The sequence below is a fragment of the Meles meles genome, chromosome 2, assembly GCF_922984935.1.
Source record: "Meles meles chromosome 2, mMelMel3.1 paternal haplotype, whole genome shotgun sequence".
Classification (NCBI taxonomy): domain Eukaryota; kingdom Metazoa; phylum Chordata; class Mammalia; order Carnivora; family Mustelidae; genus Meles; species Meles meles.
This window is the reverse complement of record NC_060067.1, coordinates 51,724,034-51,738,652: the sequence shown is the minus strand read 5'-3', so window position 1 is coordinate 51,738,652 and position 14,619 is coordinate 51,724,034. Positions and strand designations below refer to the sequence as shown.

The following is a 14,619-nucleotide window of genomic DNA, read 5'->3' as shown; positions in this document are numbered from 1 at the left end:
GCAGGGAGCTGGCACATAAAAAAAGAGGCCGGAAACAAAAGGGTATCGTAAACTAGACAGATACCAAGTGAGGAAACAAGTCATAAAGTATGGAGGGTCAGAGATAAATGAGAAATTGATTAAAAATCATGTAAAGAACACTTTGTAGGAAACTATAAGGTAAAAATGAAAGTGTCTTATAAAAAAATGAGCTAACAGAAATCAGTGGACTCTCTTCATGATAATACAAGAGGAGTATTAGGGTTTGAGAAATAACACTTTTATTTTTATTTATTTTTAAAGATTTTATTTATTTATTTGACAGACAAAGATCACAAGTAGGCAGAGAAGCAGGCGGGGGGGGGGGGGGGAAGCAGGCTCCCCGCCAAGCAGAGAGCCCGATGCGGGGGTCGATCTCAGGATCCTGAGATCATGACCTGAGCTGAAGGCAGAGGCTTTAACCACTGAGCCACCCAGGCGCCCCTGAGAAATAACACTTTTAACAGTTGCCTTGCTATGGGCTGGCTCACTTGGCAGAGCATGCAACTTCTGATCTTGGGGTCATGAATTGGAGCCCCATGTTGAAGACAGATGTTACTTAAACAAAAATTTAAAAAGTAAAATCAGGGGCACCTGAGTGGCTCGGTGGGTTGGGCGTGATTGCAGGGTCCTGGGATCAAGCCCCACATGGGGGTCTCTCTTCTCGGCATGGAGCCCTGCTTCCCCTCTCTCTGCCTGCCTCTCGGCCTACTTGTGATCTCTCTCTCTCTGTGTCAAATAAATAAATAAAATCTTTTTTAAAGAAAGTGTAAACTTATTAAAAAAAATAAACAAAAAGTAAAATTAAAAATTAAAAAAAAAAATTTAAGCCTCCTCATTCCAACACTTCATGTTATTTACTCTTTATATTACCAGGAGATCAAGTTAACTCTTTACAGACAGACAGCATCTCTGTCCTTTCTTTAAGGATGACTAAGTGATGCCTACTGTACAGCCAAGGTACCGTTCTATGTACCATATACAGACAATGTCCTCCTTCTCGATTTCTTTTTAAGCGTAAAACTTCTGTGTGAGGTGTGTAAAATCTCTTTGGAAGATACCAATTAAAAAAACAGAAAAGGCCACCTAGAATCCACCACACACCACAGGCTGGACGGTGGGTCTACGACAGCACAGCAAAACTACCATGTGCTTATTTGGTTTTACATTAAATGGTGAGAACCATTCAAACGGCAAATTAAGAAAGTATTTTCCAGTTATCAAGAAAACAGATTACTCAAAGCAAAATGAGCTTTTAAATGGTTAGACAACAGAAAATTTTGTAATAATCAGCAGTCACGGAAAATACCTACCCTATCATGGGGGTGGGGGGGAACAACCTATCTTTTTCAAATTCAAGTTGGCTTTCAATGAATTTTCTTCTTAGAGTGGAGGATATTACACTTACTGTTGAATACACATGAGCTCCGTTTGCTAATCGGTACGTAGCGACACGCTGCAGACACTGAACGATTCTACTGCAGGCCCTCGCTTCCCTCTGCGCCAGCCACAGGACGCGCTCGTCAGCCAACATGATGTTACTTGCGATGTCAACCATCACATCCCCAAGCTAACAGGTGCAGGGGAGGAAAGACAGACTTTTAAAACCAATGCAGGATGTTTTCCATAATCAAAATCACAATGAGACACCAAGATTGGCCTTTAGTCTTCAATGTTCAGGTGAAAACTTTAATTTTTTCTCACTGAAACGCTTTCAGAGAGGCAAAGCACATTCGGATATGACTATTTGGTAACATTTAGCTCAAAAGAGTAGACTTAAATAAGCACCGACTCATTGCAGAAGGATGGCAGGTGGTACTTCATTTGACACGGGGCGGCGGGGTTGGGGGGGCACAAATGAAATTAATCAAGGAGAAGGAAAAGATGACATCACATGATTCCCAGAATAAAGAGATATCAGCTCTGGGAAAAATTAATAAACACCTCTTTCTGTCTAAGTGTTAACTCAGTATTCTTATTAAGAAATAGACATGGGGGGCACCTGGGTGGCTCAGTGGTTTAAGCCTCTGCCTTCGGCTCGGGTCATGATCTCAGGGTCCTGGGATCGAGCCCCGCATCGGGCTCTCTGCTCGGTGGGGAGCCTGTTTCTCCCTCTCTCTCTGCCTGCCTCTCTGCCTACTTGTGACCTCTCTCTCTGTCAAATAAATAAATAAAATATAAAGAAAAAGAAATAGACATGGTCACCTCTTTCATATCCTATCACGTCCAAAAACTTAGGTGCCTCCAGCTACTATGAGTTCCCCACAGGGGCTGGGCCAATGCATGGGTCTCAGCACAGACGGTCTCCACTACCTCGAATGAACTTCCTCCATTCCTCCCAGCTTGATGAATGCTTTAAGAGACCCAGTGCCATGAAATAAATGGATCCTAAGAGGTGCTCACTTTTCCACCACTTGTTTTGTTTCTTTTACTGAATTCCTTTTACTAAGTTCAGTTCCTCATTCACAGATGTAAACATCTGTCAGGCAATGCCAGCAAAGTGTCAATTAACTCTCGTTGACGCTGACTTGTATGTTCCATGTCAGAGAAATGCAATGAAGAGCCCAGGCTAACAAGACATACTGGCATCAAAGGGGTTTGGTATCGAGCAAAATGTTCATGAGAAGGAGATCTATGGCAGAAACAACTACAAAAGCATTCCAGAGGCAGGATCAGAGGATTTACAAGCTGCCTGGTCCTCTAATCTAGAAGCAAGCAGCAAAGGCAGTAAGCCCCAAAGCCAAGTGAGAAAGCTGAGGCTGTTTTAGCAGATGTCTTTTGATCATCCCAGAAGATCCCAGATGAGTTCTTCAACTCTGTTCTGCACCAATACTCTTCCCAAGATGTATAATTATGAGGCTGAGGTGGGACTGGAAAATGTTGGGTCCATCTACCCATGGTTCACTTCACAAAGGAAAGAAGAAATCCAGCAGATCGCAGTGCCGGAATGCAATGGAATGTGGCAACTAACTGAGTAGGAATGAAGTAGGAATGAAGAACACAACTTCAAATCCATACCACACTAAGCTGAGCGGAACAGTTAACTTACTGTGCCTTCCTTCATTGGTAAAAGGGGGATAATAACAATCCTGTCTTTTCTGAATTTTGGGAAGACTAAGTTCCTGTAATAAATACTAGGTTCCTGAAACCATGCCTGGTTAGTGGTCTTCATTATTTTATTGCTCCCCTCCCCTTTTCTTAACATTTCAATTACAGCACAGGCCTTTCTTTGAAGATAGCTCCAGAAGGAGTGTTAAGAGGGGTGGTGCATTGCATTGCATTTGGTACATCCAAAAATATGTAAGAACTCATGTAACTCAACAGCAGAAAAGCCAATCTGGTTAAAAGTCAGAGGATCTGAACAGACATTTTTCCAAGGAAGACCCACAGACGACCAACAGGTACATGAAAAGGCATCCAACACTGCTAAGCATCAGAGAAATGCTCATCAAAACCACAGTGAGATGTCACTTCACACCTGTGAAAATGGCTATCAAGAAGACAAGAATAACGAGCTGACGAGGATGTGGTGACAGGGGAGCCCCGGGCACTGCAGGTGGGAACATAAACTGACGCAGCCCCTTACTTATGGAAAACAGTATGGAGGTTTCTCAAAGGATTAAAAATAGAACTAACGTATGATCCAGCAATTCCACTTCCAAGTATTCATCCAAAGACAATAAAAACACTAATTTGAACAAATACATGCACTTCACGTCCATACCAGCATAACTTACAATAGCCAAGATATGGAAACAACCTAAGTGTCTACCAATGATGAATGGTTAAAAAAGACGTGGCATGTGTGCATCTCCCCCCCACCCGCCCCCACACACACTGGACTATTACATAGCCATAAAAAGGACACCCTGCCATTTGTGACAACATGGTTGGAACTTAACTTGTATTATGCTAGGTGAAATAAGTCAGACAGAGAAAGAGAAATACCAAAGGATCTCACTTACCTGTGGAATCTTGAAAAAACAACAACAAAAAAAACCCAAAGTGAAACAAAAGCCCATCATGAGAACAGACTGGAGGTTGTCAAAGGTGGGAGTGGGGAGTGGGTAAAATAGGTAAAGGGAATCACACAAGTTTCCAGTCATGAATAAGTCAAGGGGACATGAAGTACAGCATGGTGACTGCAGTTAATAATATGGTATGACATATTCGAATAATACCACATTGTGTATTTGAAAGTTGCTAAGAGAGATCTTTCTCATGACAAGGAAAAATTTTCTAACTCTACAGCGATGGATGTTAAGTAGACTTATTCTGGTGATCATTTCACAATACATACCACTGTTGAACCATTTTATGTTATACACTAAGAACTAATATGTCAATTATACCTCAGTAAAATATAAAAAATCGAACTGAATTTAGAAAGAGGGGTGCCTTCTTAAAGTCTGTGTTCATATATAAATAGGATCAATGCATCCAGCAAAACTGCCTTTCTCTCAAGTGCTGCCACTTCAATTAAAAATAGTTTACTGACTTCCCAAGGCCCCCAACACAGTATATCACAATTCTTTCCTTATTTTATTTCCAACGTAAACATCTCAAGGGCAGAGACAACACAATGTCTTACTTATATTTATACCCTCATTCAGTAGTAAAACTCCTGGTATAGAAGCCCACAGCTACACAGTTCCGTTTACTTACTGACTGAATATTTATTGAGGACCACGGTAAGCCAGACCCTCTCCAGAGCAATGGAGATACAACAGTAAGAGAAACAGACAAGATCTATCTGGGGGCTTATAGCCTTTTGAGGAAAATACAAGACAAACAAGTAAACACATTTTTTTCTAAGTGACTAGGGTTGTGATAACTGCAGTGAACAAATCTACTGGAGGGATATATGATGAAGAGTAATGGGATTTAACCCAAGCACCCTATTTTAATAGACTCAGACATTCTCAAAGGGCATTTCCCCCAAACCCAAGGCATTAACAAGATCATCTGAGAACCAGAAGGCCTTATAATTAACTCAGTGCAATCCAGAGCCCACTCATTTTATACAACTCAGGGACAATTAGCATCCTAGTATATATTCTACATATTCCTAATAAACGGGTATGGGGGTGAATTTCATTCTAACAGAAGCCCTTTGAGGCACCTGGGTGGCTCAGTTGGTTAAGCACCTGCCTTCAGCTCGGGGTCCTGGGATCCAGTCGGGCTCCCTGCTCAGCAGGGAGTCTGCTTCTCCCTCTTCCCTTCTCTTGCTCTCTATCGCAAATAAATAAATAAAATTTTAAGGGAGGAGGAGGAGGAGGGGGAGGAGGAGGAGGAGGAGGAGGAGGAGGAGCGAGAGGGGGAGGAGAAGAAACCCTTATTTCTGGAGTTATAAAGAAAGGCAGTGATTGCTAATATGCCAACTGCTCAGTACATCTATCAGCCATTTATACAGCAACTGGAATAATAACTGCCAACTTTTTAAAAAAGATTTTATTTATTTATTTGACAGAGAGAGTAAGAGAGCACAAGCAGGGGGAAGAGCAGGGAGAGAGGGAGAAGCAGTCTCCCCGCCAAACAGGGAGCCCGATACAGGCTCGATCCCAGGCCTCTGGGATCAGCACCTGAGTTGAAGGCAGCTGCTTAACCATCTGAGCCACCCAGGTGCCCCAGAACCCCCAATTCTTAACAGAATTCAGATTAGCTGGAATAACTTGGCTAAGTGTCTATTATTACCTATTGCTACTTCCAATTTTTATGCAAAAACAAATAGGTAAAAGAGATGATGCAGTTAAAATATCCTCTATGGCTACCAAAGAAACTCCCATTGGCTTCAAACACCTAAAAGATAAGATACAAGAATATCCAGATTCTAAGGTACTAGAGAAATAAATATATAAGGTATTTATAAATTAGCACAATTACTACTCCACTGGGCTCATACTTTTTTTGAAGTTTTAAACGTATGCACTTTATAAAGATCCAACATGAGACCTGACAGATACATCATTTCCACTGAAAAACTGTAACTATTACCTGATCAAAGAGCTACGGCTATGGCCCACTAGGTAATGCCAGTAATGCACTTTAACGTGTGTTAATAATTGTAAAGAAAAGAAATCTCTGTAAGAGGGCACATACTAGCCCAGAGTGATTGCTTTCCTGAGAACAAGCTATCTTTCTCATTATTTCATTCCAAATAGCTAAGAACTTAGGAAAGGGATTTGTTGCCAAAATATTCCCTAGAGCAGGTAATCATAAAATGCTGTATACTTCTGTAGCTTGGTTATGGAAGCAGTTCTGAATCTGTCACAGGGGCAAAAAAGGACACAAAAAGGATAACAGTGCATGAAAAATTACATTGGATTAAAAAAGTATCCCTACGATCTGACACACAAAGATAGTCCGGCAACTGCAAGAAGCATTAGAAAGCATTGTGTTCCTCCTTGACCTCATTTCCTGAAGGCCACTCCAGCCACAAAAGGGTCGGAAGGAATCACGCACCTGCTCTTCCACCTGTCACACTAAATGGTGGAGAGGCTCAAAGAAAAACACGTGCGAATGCACTTTTATCAAAGAGAAAAGAGTAAAGAAATGAAAATGCCACGTGAGCAACAAGGAAAGTATTAAGTGTCATTTGTTGTCTAAGAATATTTCATGTTTTCAATATATATGTTCGGAACTCCGATCAAAATGAGATCCACGTCATCTGTAAATTTCATGAATTTCTGATATGTTAGCATATGAAATACACGAGATAATACATAAATGAAACTTGGTATTTAATTTTAACATAAAAGTAGAGTATAACCCTGAAGACAGGATCTTTCTGTGCTTAAATACTCCTGGGTTAAGACTTCCACTCTGTCACCTGCCAGTTAAATGTCCATAAGTCAATTACTGAGCCTCTCCAAGACTTGGTTTGTTTGCTCATTTGTAAAATGAGACCAAGAGCCCTAAGAGAATTGCTTGGAAGGTTTCATCCCATAGTAAATTAAGAAAACAAAACTAAAGACAAAGATCCTCCTGAAGCAATTCATGCCATTTCTGAGAGAAGCCGGAGGATCTAGGCCCCTCCCCAGTTTGCATTTTTAAGCACAAAGCAGCAGGGGGCACCCCCCCTCCATTAAATCTAATAACCAGAAAAGCGAGAATTACAGACTCCTACATGGGACTGGGCAGTTGTTTAGGGACAGATAAGGTGGTGATGGGTTGTACAGGAATGGCATGCAGTCCAAACTTGGCTAAATAAAAAGAGTAATAAATAATAATAATAACAACAACAACAACAATAGCAGCAGCTGGTATTATTAATTAAGTTCAGGCAATCTTCATGACTTTCTCCTAGATACAAATTACATAAAATACTGAGATCATACCTATCACAAAGTATGTTAATGCCCTGCTTACTTTTAATGAAGGACTTGCCCCACTGTGAGGCCAACTTTTAATAGTGTATTTATTTAATAAAAAAAAATTAAAAAATAAAAATAAAAACAAATAAATAAATAAATATTTAAAAAATTATTTTAAAAAAGTGCATTTATGTCCCTCTTCACTAGGTTTGGTGTCCTGAGCGCCTCGGGATCCCACTGTAGGCTTCTCCGCTCGCTTAGTTAAGCAGTCAATATTCAGTTAGAGTCTCACTGTGATAATCACCAGGGCCTGTGGCAAAGATTTGATTTTATTGTGGTCTGGGAGCAAAGAAGGTAATGAGGAGGAGGACGCTGAGGACCACGGGGGATCCAGGGAAATAGGTGAGGGGTGTGGGGAAGAGGTTGAGAAGAATGCTGTGTGGAGTAAATGTCACATTTATGGCCCATTTCCTCACAAAAAGGATTTAAAGTAGCTTAGCAAAATAAAAAGGATTATTCTTTTTAATTAAGAAAACAAAGAGTGGGAAATACAGACTTACAAGAAAAAAGGGACACGGGTAAAAATAGGCATCAGCGCAGAACTTCTAGTACCCAGGGAAGATGGTGTGTTTCTAGTCAAAGTAAGGAAGACACTACGGCAATTATCAACAGAAAGAATATTTCGGGGCACCTGGATGGCTTAGTCGGTTAAGGGACCAACTCCTGGTTTGGGCTCAGGTCATGATCTCAGGGTGGTGAGCTCGAGCCCCACATCGGGCTCTGCACTCAGTTGGGAGTCTGCTTAAGATTCTCTCTCCCTCTACCCCTCCCACTTGTGCTCTCTGTCTGTCTCAAATAAATAAATAAACCAAGAAGGAAGGAAGGAAGGAAGGAAAGAAAGAAAGGAAAGGGAGAAAAGGAAGAACATCTCCTCCAGGTCAACAAAGCCACTTTCAAGACAAATTCTCAGAACGTAAGAGTAACATTACTCAAGAGAGGCAGAGTCTAAGGGTGGCCTGCTGCACCCTCAGCCAGACCTTAACAGTAAATGGAAGAGCTTCACTCCAGGGAGTCCTGCAGTTCTCCTGAGGGAAGCAGATTTTGTTGTTTTTTTTTTTTTTCTGATTAAAGACACATGTGCATCTCCCTTTCCGGGAGGATGGAGAACTAGGCACTCGGGATGATTCTCCTGCTATGCAGGAAAAGTGCTAAGCGAAAACAACTGAGAGGAAAAACTGTACCACTGACCAGTCAGATGAAGACTGTTCCAGAGGCCAACAGCAAAACAGCAACAGGAATCCACAGAACCCTGAGGTTGAACTCTGAAGGCTCCACCAATGCAGGCGCACTAGGAGATCAGGGCACTAAGCTGGTAACAAAAAGGGGCACACCTCCAGGGTCAGGGTGAACCAGCAAGCATGCCAGGGTCAAAACAGTTTCACCAGGAAGGAGGTGAAAAATCTCTTCCCTGACAATTTATAAACACAGCTGATATTCACACAGAACTAAGGTCAGACATCACAATATTTCTGAAGACAGAAAAACCTCAAGTTGAGAACTAATTTCAAAGTGAACCCCTTACCTCAGTATTGCCCCTTAGGAACTTGACAGAAGCAAACAATTATCACACTTAACAAGGACACATTTGACTATTCCCATTAAGACTTCCTATCATCAACATTAGTCAGCAGTGTTCTAGAGGTTCTCACTAACGTACACACAGAAAAAGAAAAATTTAAAAAAGAAGACAATTTAAATAGGAACAGATAAACCGAGTGTTATTCACTGGTGAGATCTGCCTAGAAAATCCCATACAACCAAACAAAATTATGTGACTCAAGGTGCACATTTTTTAAAAACCTAATCAAGGAAAATTGAACAACGACTAGATATTTGATGATATTAAGGACTCAGAGCTCATTTGAGTGACATAATTAATGGTATCATAGTTCCACTTTAAAGTTCCCGGTATTTCAGAAAAATTACAGATGAAAGAAGACATCCAGATTTTGCTATTAAATGTTCCTGCACTGAAAAAGGAAAACAAGAAAGAGAGAAAGGAAGCAAGAAAAAGAGAAAGGAAAAAAAAAATGAAAAAGAAGGAGAGTAGAGGGAATGGGAACAAAGGAAGTAAGTGGACAGATGAACAAGATTTCAAGCCTGGTGAAAGGTAAGACGTAGCTATTAATGATAACTTCCCCTACCCTTTTGAAATTTCCCAGTAACATTCTGGGGCCCCTGGGTGGTTCACTCAGTTAAGCGTCTGCCTTCGGCTCAGATCATGATCTCAGGGTGTGGGGATCAAGTCCTGCGTCGGGCTTCCAGCTCAGCAGGTAGTCTGCTTCTCCCTCCCCCTCTGTGTTTTTCCCCCCTCTCTCGCTCTCTTTCAAATAAATAAATAAAAACTTTTTTAAAAGTTTCTGAAAAGTTTTTAGGAAGTTAAACCCAAAGAATACTTTTTTTTAAAGAAGCAAGACAGGGACAGAAACAAAGTTACTGCAGCGCAAGACAAGGACAGAAACAAAGTTACTGCAGCGGTTCTCAAAGCTGGTGCAAAGTCACGCCACCCAGTATCCCCTCTCTCTAAATGCACATCCTCAGACCTCCCTGCAGACAGGCTGAATCAGACATTCAGTTTGCAGGCCCACCAACCCATTTAACAAACCCTCCAGGGGATTCGGATACACAGTCTAGTTTTAGAAATAACGTTTTGGAAAGGGTAACAAAGCCAAGCGTGGGATCTCTGACCAGCTTAACAACGTGGAGAAGTCTGACAAAATCAAGAGGGGAAAAAAAACAAAAAACAAAAAACATTAGTGCTACTGAAAATCAAAACAAAAGAAAACATAACTGTTGAGACAGAAGTGATTATGTTTTAAGATAAGTACGTGAACAACTTTACATTTTGAAAACTCTACACATAAAAACGTGCCAAATGAACTTTGTGATCAGCTAGCACTAAGGCTCCGGCCTCGCTCCGAGATCTACAACGGGAGCACTATGAGGCAAGACCAAATCTGATTTTCAGAGCCCTTCTCATCTTTTGAAATGCATATAGATAGTTTTCCTCAGAGAAATCACCATGGTAAATATGGAGCAGACACTTCAATTGCCTGACAGACAACCTGCAACTGTTTTTAAAAGACCTTTAGAGCCGGCAGCTAGAGAGCTTTCGGCACCCACCCGAAGACTGCAGAGCACCTGCGCTGCCTGGACTCAATCACAGGTTAAAAAGCAACTGCCGCGTTGTGCGTATGAATTATTTACAGTGGAGTAACTTTTTGGACATAATGTAAAAAATCAATTTAATTATTTGTCCAACTAAGCTGTATGCATTTTAGGATACCTCAGAATAGTTTCATGGTAATTAACATAAAATGAAGCCCTTACACCTCATGATGTCTTTTTACTATTCTAATAAATGGTGAAAGCTATGGCCTATACTTCAACTTTCCAAAATCTGATAGGATGTCTGTCTCTGTGCCACAGGTAATAGTATTACATTCATACTTCAGTTATGCAATCCTGAATATTTGGCCTCTGTTTCTCCTGTTTGTGCTTAATAATTTGCCATCATTTGTTTCCAAAGTTAATTCAAACTTCACCTCCTATGTCATCAGTGAAAGTGACAGCAGCCTCCTCCAAACTAAGTTTTTAGTTAGATAATTAAAGCATGCTGGTGATTTTTTCTTTTTAAAGGACCTCCTTCTTAGCTTCTGAAATAAGAATGTTAAAGAGAGCAAATATCATCCCTGTTTAAAAATAAAGGGCCCAAGGTTAATAAGTAACTCATGAAACTGGCTCACCCTCCAGTCCTCAACAAGATTCTTCTACCAGAGCAGCAGCAAAGTCACGGCCCTTCCACTGCACAGCAGTGAACACGGTGAGAGGGACACTTTCTGGGCACTGCCCATCACTAGCTAGGAGATGCACAAAGCTCCTTCACATCCAAACAGGGCAGCCTGGGAACCCAACTGGCATTACATGATGGCAAACTATTTTTCAATGTCCACATTCCAGATGATATTCCAACTATTCTAGTGAGTCAAACCATTCCAGTTCCATGTCTCATGTCTCACCACGTGGCAGCTAACCTGTGATTATAATGAATAATGGAGCCCAGTGCTACCACAGAGCCAGAATCCAAACAGCTGCTCCCACTGCTGGGGAAATTTACCACCAGAAGCAGGCTGTGGTCCAGACAGACGACCAAAGATCAACACCGTTCTTGAGAAAACTGTGCTCTGAAGTTTAGACAGCAACACTGAAATGTTATCTCATTATCCAGTGGTCCTATTGACCTGGGTCTCACATAAAGACATGTAACTATTTTCCTTCCTTTAGTAACTACATCATATTAAAGAAAGCACTTAATGTCTTGGGGCTGTATGTAGCTCCAAGTCCCCAAACTTATTGCCAAAATGCAAGATATTAATAGTCTAAAAAAAAAAAAAAAGTCCTTGGTTTAAATGATTTAGATAAACAAGGCATAGTATTTAACTTTTAACATGATTAACGAATCTGAGATGTCCTACATAAAGAAATATATTAGACTTTATTCACTGCAGTGGTTTCCCCATAGCTGTATGCAGAGTTCTTCCAGAATACCAGGACAGGGCAACACTACCAGAAAGTGAGCGTGATACGACAGAAGGCCTCTGTATTACACACGCAGGACTCCTGGGCTCTGCGTTCACACCCGCCCTAACCTCGCTGTACAGAAATTTAGACAAATCATTTAATTTTCTTTGGGCTTCTGTTCATTACTTGATCTAGATTTCGTCTATCTCTAAAATCCATTTTTGCATAAGTAACTCTATCATATAAGAAACTGTTATCTATCAAGCTCTCAGGTAAACTTACAGTTTAAGAATATATTAACCTACATCTAAGAACTGACTCAAAACATTATTTTCTGCTCATTCACTCTTAAAATGGTGGTTGTCAATATTTTCACCTAAAGGATATCATGCTGATAAGCATAATTTTAAGAACATTTTCAAAGTCACTAAACTTTCCTAACCTGTGTATTATAAGCATTTGGAATTTCAAAAAAAGTTCCTAAAAAGTGGTTTCATTTTCCAAGATATTATAAAAGAAATGAAGCCATTCAATACAAGACTTGGGCAACTAAAGCTCACATGAAGGATGACTGTCCTGCCAGGACATGGGAGCTAACCCACGACTCCATCTACTCCTGAATATGGTCTCCAGTCCCAACAGTATTCAGTAAGCCTTACAAGACAATTCAGGCAAACACAAAGCCCACCTCACAGCCTCACCTGGGCAGAGAACCAAGCCAGCAGTTCTCAGCCAGGGGCACAAGGCCCCACCCCATCCTCAGAGTTGTAACAGTTCCCTCACAAGTAGATGATAACAGCAGGTCCCACCTGCCCAAGGACATTACCAGCAGACACATCCAGAAACCCAACCAGAGCTGACTAGTGAAAAAACAAACCCATGAAGGTTAGAAGAGGACCCCATTACTCAAATGCAAAGACATCAACATAAGGAATTAAGGATCATGAAAAGTCACGTAAATATGACACCACCAAAGGACTAATAAAGTTCCAGTAACTAACTCTAAAATAATGGAGGATCCATGAGCTGTCAGACACAGAATTTAGAATAAACCTGTAAAAGAAGTTTAGTGAGCAGGGCACCTGGGTGTCTCAGTGGGTTAAGCCTCTGCCTTCGGCTCTGGTCATGGTCTCAGGGTCCTGGGATCGAGCCCCACATCGGGATCTCTGCTCAGCAGGGAGCCTGCTTCCCCCTCTTTCTCTGCCTGCCTCTCTGCCTATTTGTGATCTCTGTCTGTCAAATAAATAAATAAAATCTAAAAAAAAAGAAGAAGTTTAGAGAGCTACAAGAAAACAGAGACAACTAAACAAAATTGGGGAAACAATGCATGAACAAAACAGTAAGTCTGTCAAAGAAACAGCAGCCATTCAAAAACAAACAGAAATCCTGGAGTTGAAAAATATAATAACTAGGGACGCCTGGGTGGCTCAGTTGGTTAAGCGGCTGCCTTCGGCTCATGATCCTAGTGTCCTGGGATCGAGTCCCATATCGGGCTCCTTGCTCGACAGGGAGCCTGCTTCTCCCTCTGCCTCTTTCTACTTGTGCTCTTTCTCTCTCTGTCTCTCTCTCTGACAAATAAATAAACAAAATATTAAAAAAAAAAATTAAAAAAAAAATAATAATAATAACTAAAGAATTCAACAGTTTCAAAAGTAGACTTGACCATGCAGAAAAAAGAATCCACGACCAGAGAAGATAGGATATTAGATATTACAGAGTCAAAGGAGCAAAAAGGGAATGAAAAAAGCTTACAGGAGTTCTGGGACACAATGGAAAAACAAAACAAAACAAAACAAAATATTCACATTATGGGAATTCCAAAAGAAAAAAAGAAAGAGAAAGGGACAAAAAGAATATTTAAAGCAATAATGGCTGAAAACTCTCCAAACCTGGGAAGGGAAATGGACGTCCAGATACGTAAGGCCTAAAAGACTTCAAAAAGGCTGAACCTGAATAGGGCATACTGAGAAACACTTTAGTCAAAGAGAAATAATTTAAGAGCCATAAGAGAAGAGAGGGAAGTTACATACAAGGGAGACACCAGAAGACTCTGAGTGGATTTTTCAAAAGAAACATTTTCATAAAGGGGAGAAGAGGATGACACGTTCAAAATACTGACAGAAAATAACTGTCAGCCAGGAATTCTACACCCAGAAAACCTATCCTTCAGAAACAAAGAAAGGACTAAGACCTTCCCAAACCAACAAAAGCTGAGTGAGTTCATTACCACCAAATCGGCCTTACAAGAAATGCTAAAGGGTGTTCTCTGAGTAGAAGTAAAAGAGCGCTAACATCATAAAAACACAGAAAAGTAATGTAAATCTCACTGGGAGTGGTAAATATATAGGCTTTTTACATTTTGCAAGATGACAATAGCGATGTATAATTTGCTTAAAACTCGTATAATTTGCTTAAAACTCTAGAAGTTAAGAGTGTACTTAAAACAACCATAATGACAATAATCTGTTAAAATTTACATGGTATTTCTTAAAATTTTTTATGTAAACTCTATACCACACATGGGGCTCCAACTCATGACCCAAGATCAAAAGTCAAATGCTCTACAGATTGAACCAGCCAAGCACCCCTACATGTTTTTCACATTGTATAAATAATAATGGCACAAACCTAACACGTGAAGAAGAGAAGAAGGAAAAGGTAAAGCTTACAAACTCTATTAAAGTTGTCAGTTTAAAATGTGTTGTAA

The 14,619-nt window shown here is 40.6% G+C and overlaps 1 protein-coding gene across 1 annotated transcript in view; it reads right to left on the bottom strand.

Annotated features, from left to right (window-relative positions):
* The window catches only part of ADGRA3 (adhesion G protein-coupled receptor A3), a 129,433-nt gene that overhangs the window by 31,380 nt on the left and 83,434 nt on the right, over window positions 1-14,619 (bottom strand). The window contains exon 11 of the mRNA XM_045998179.1: window positions 1,427-1,588. Within this exon, the coding sequence (XP_045854135.1) occupies window positions 1,427-1,588 (162 nt within the window). The remainder of the gene's footprint in view (window positions 1-1,426; window positions 1,589-14,619) is intronic.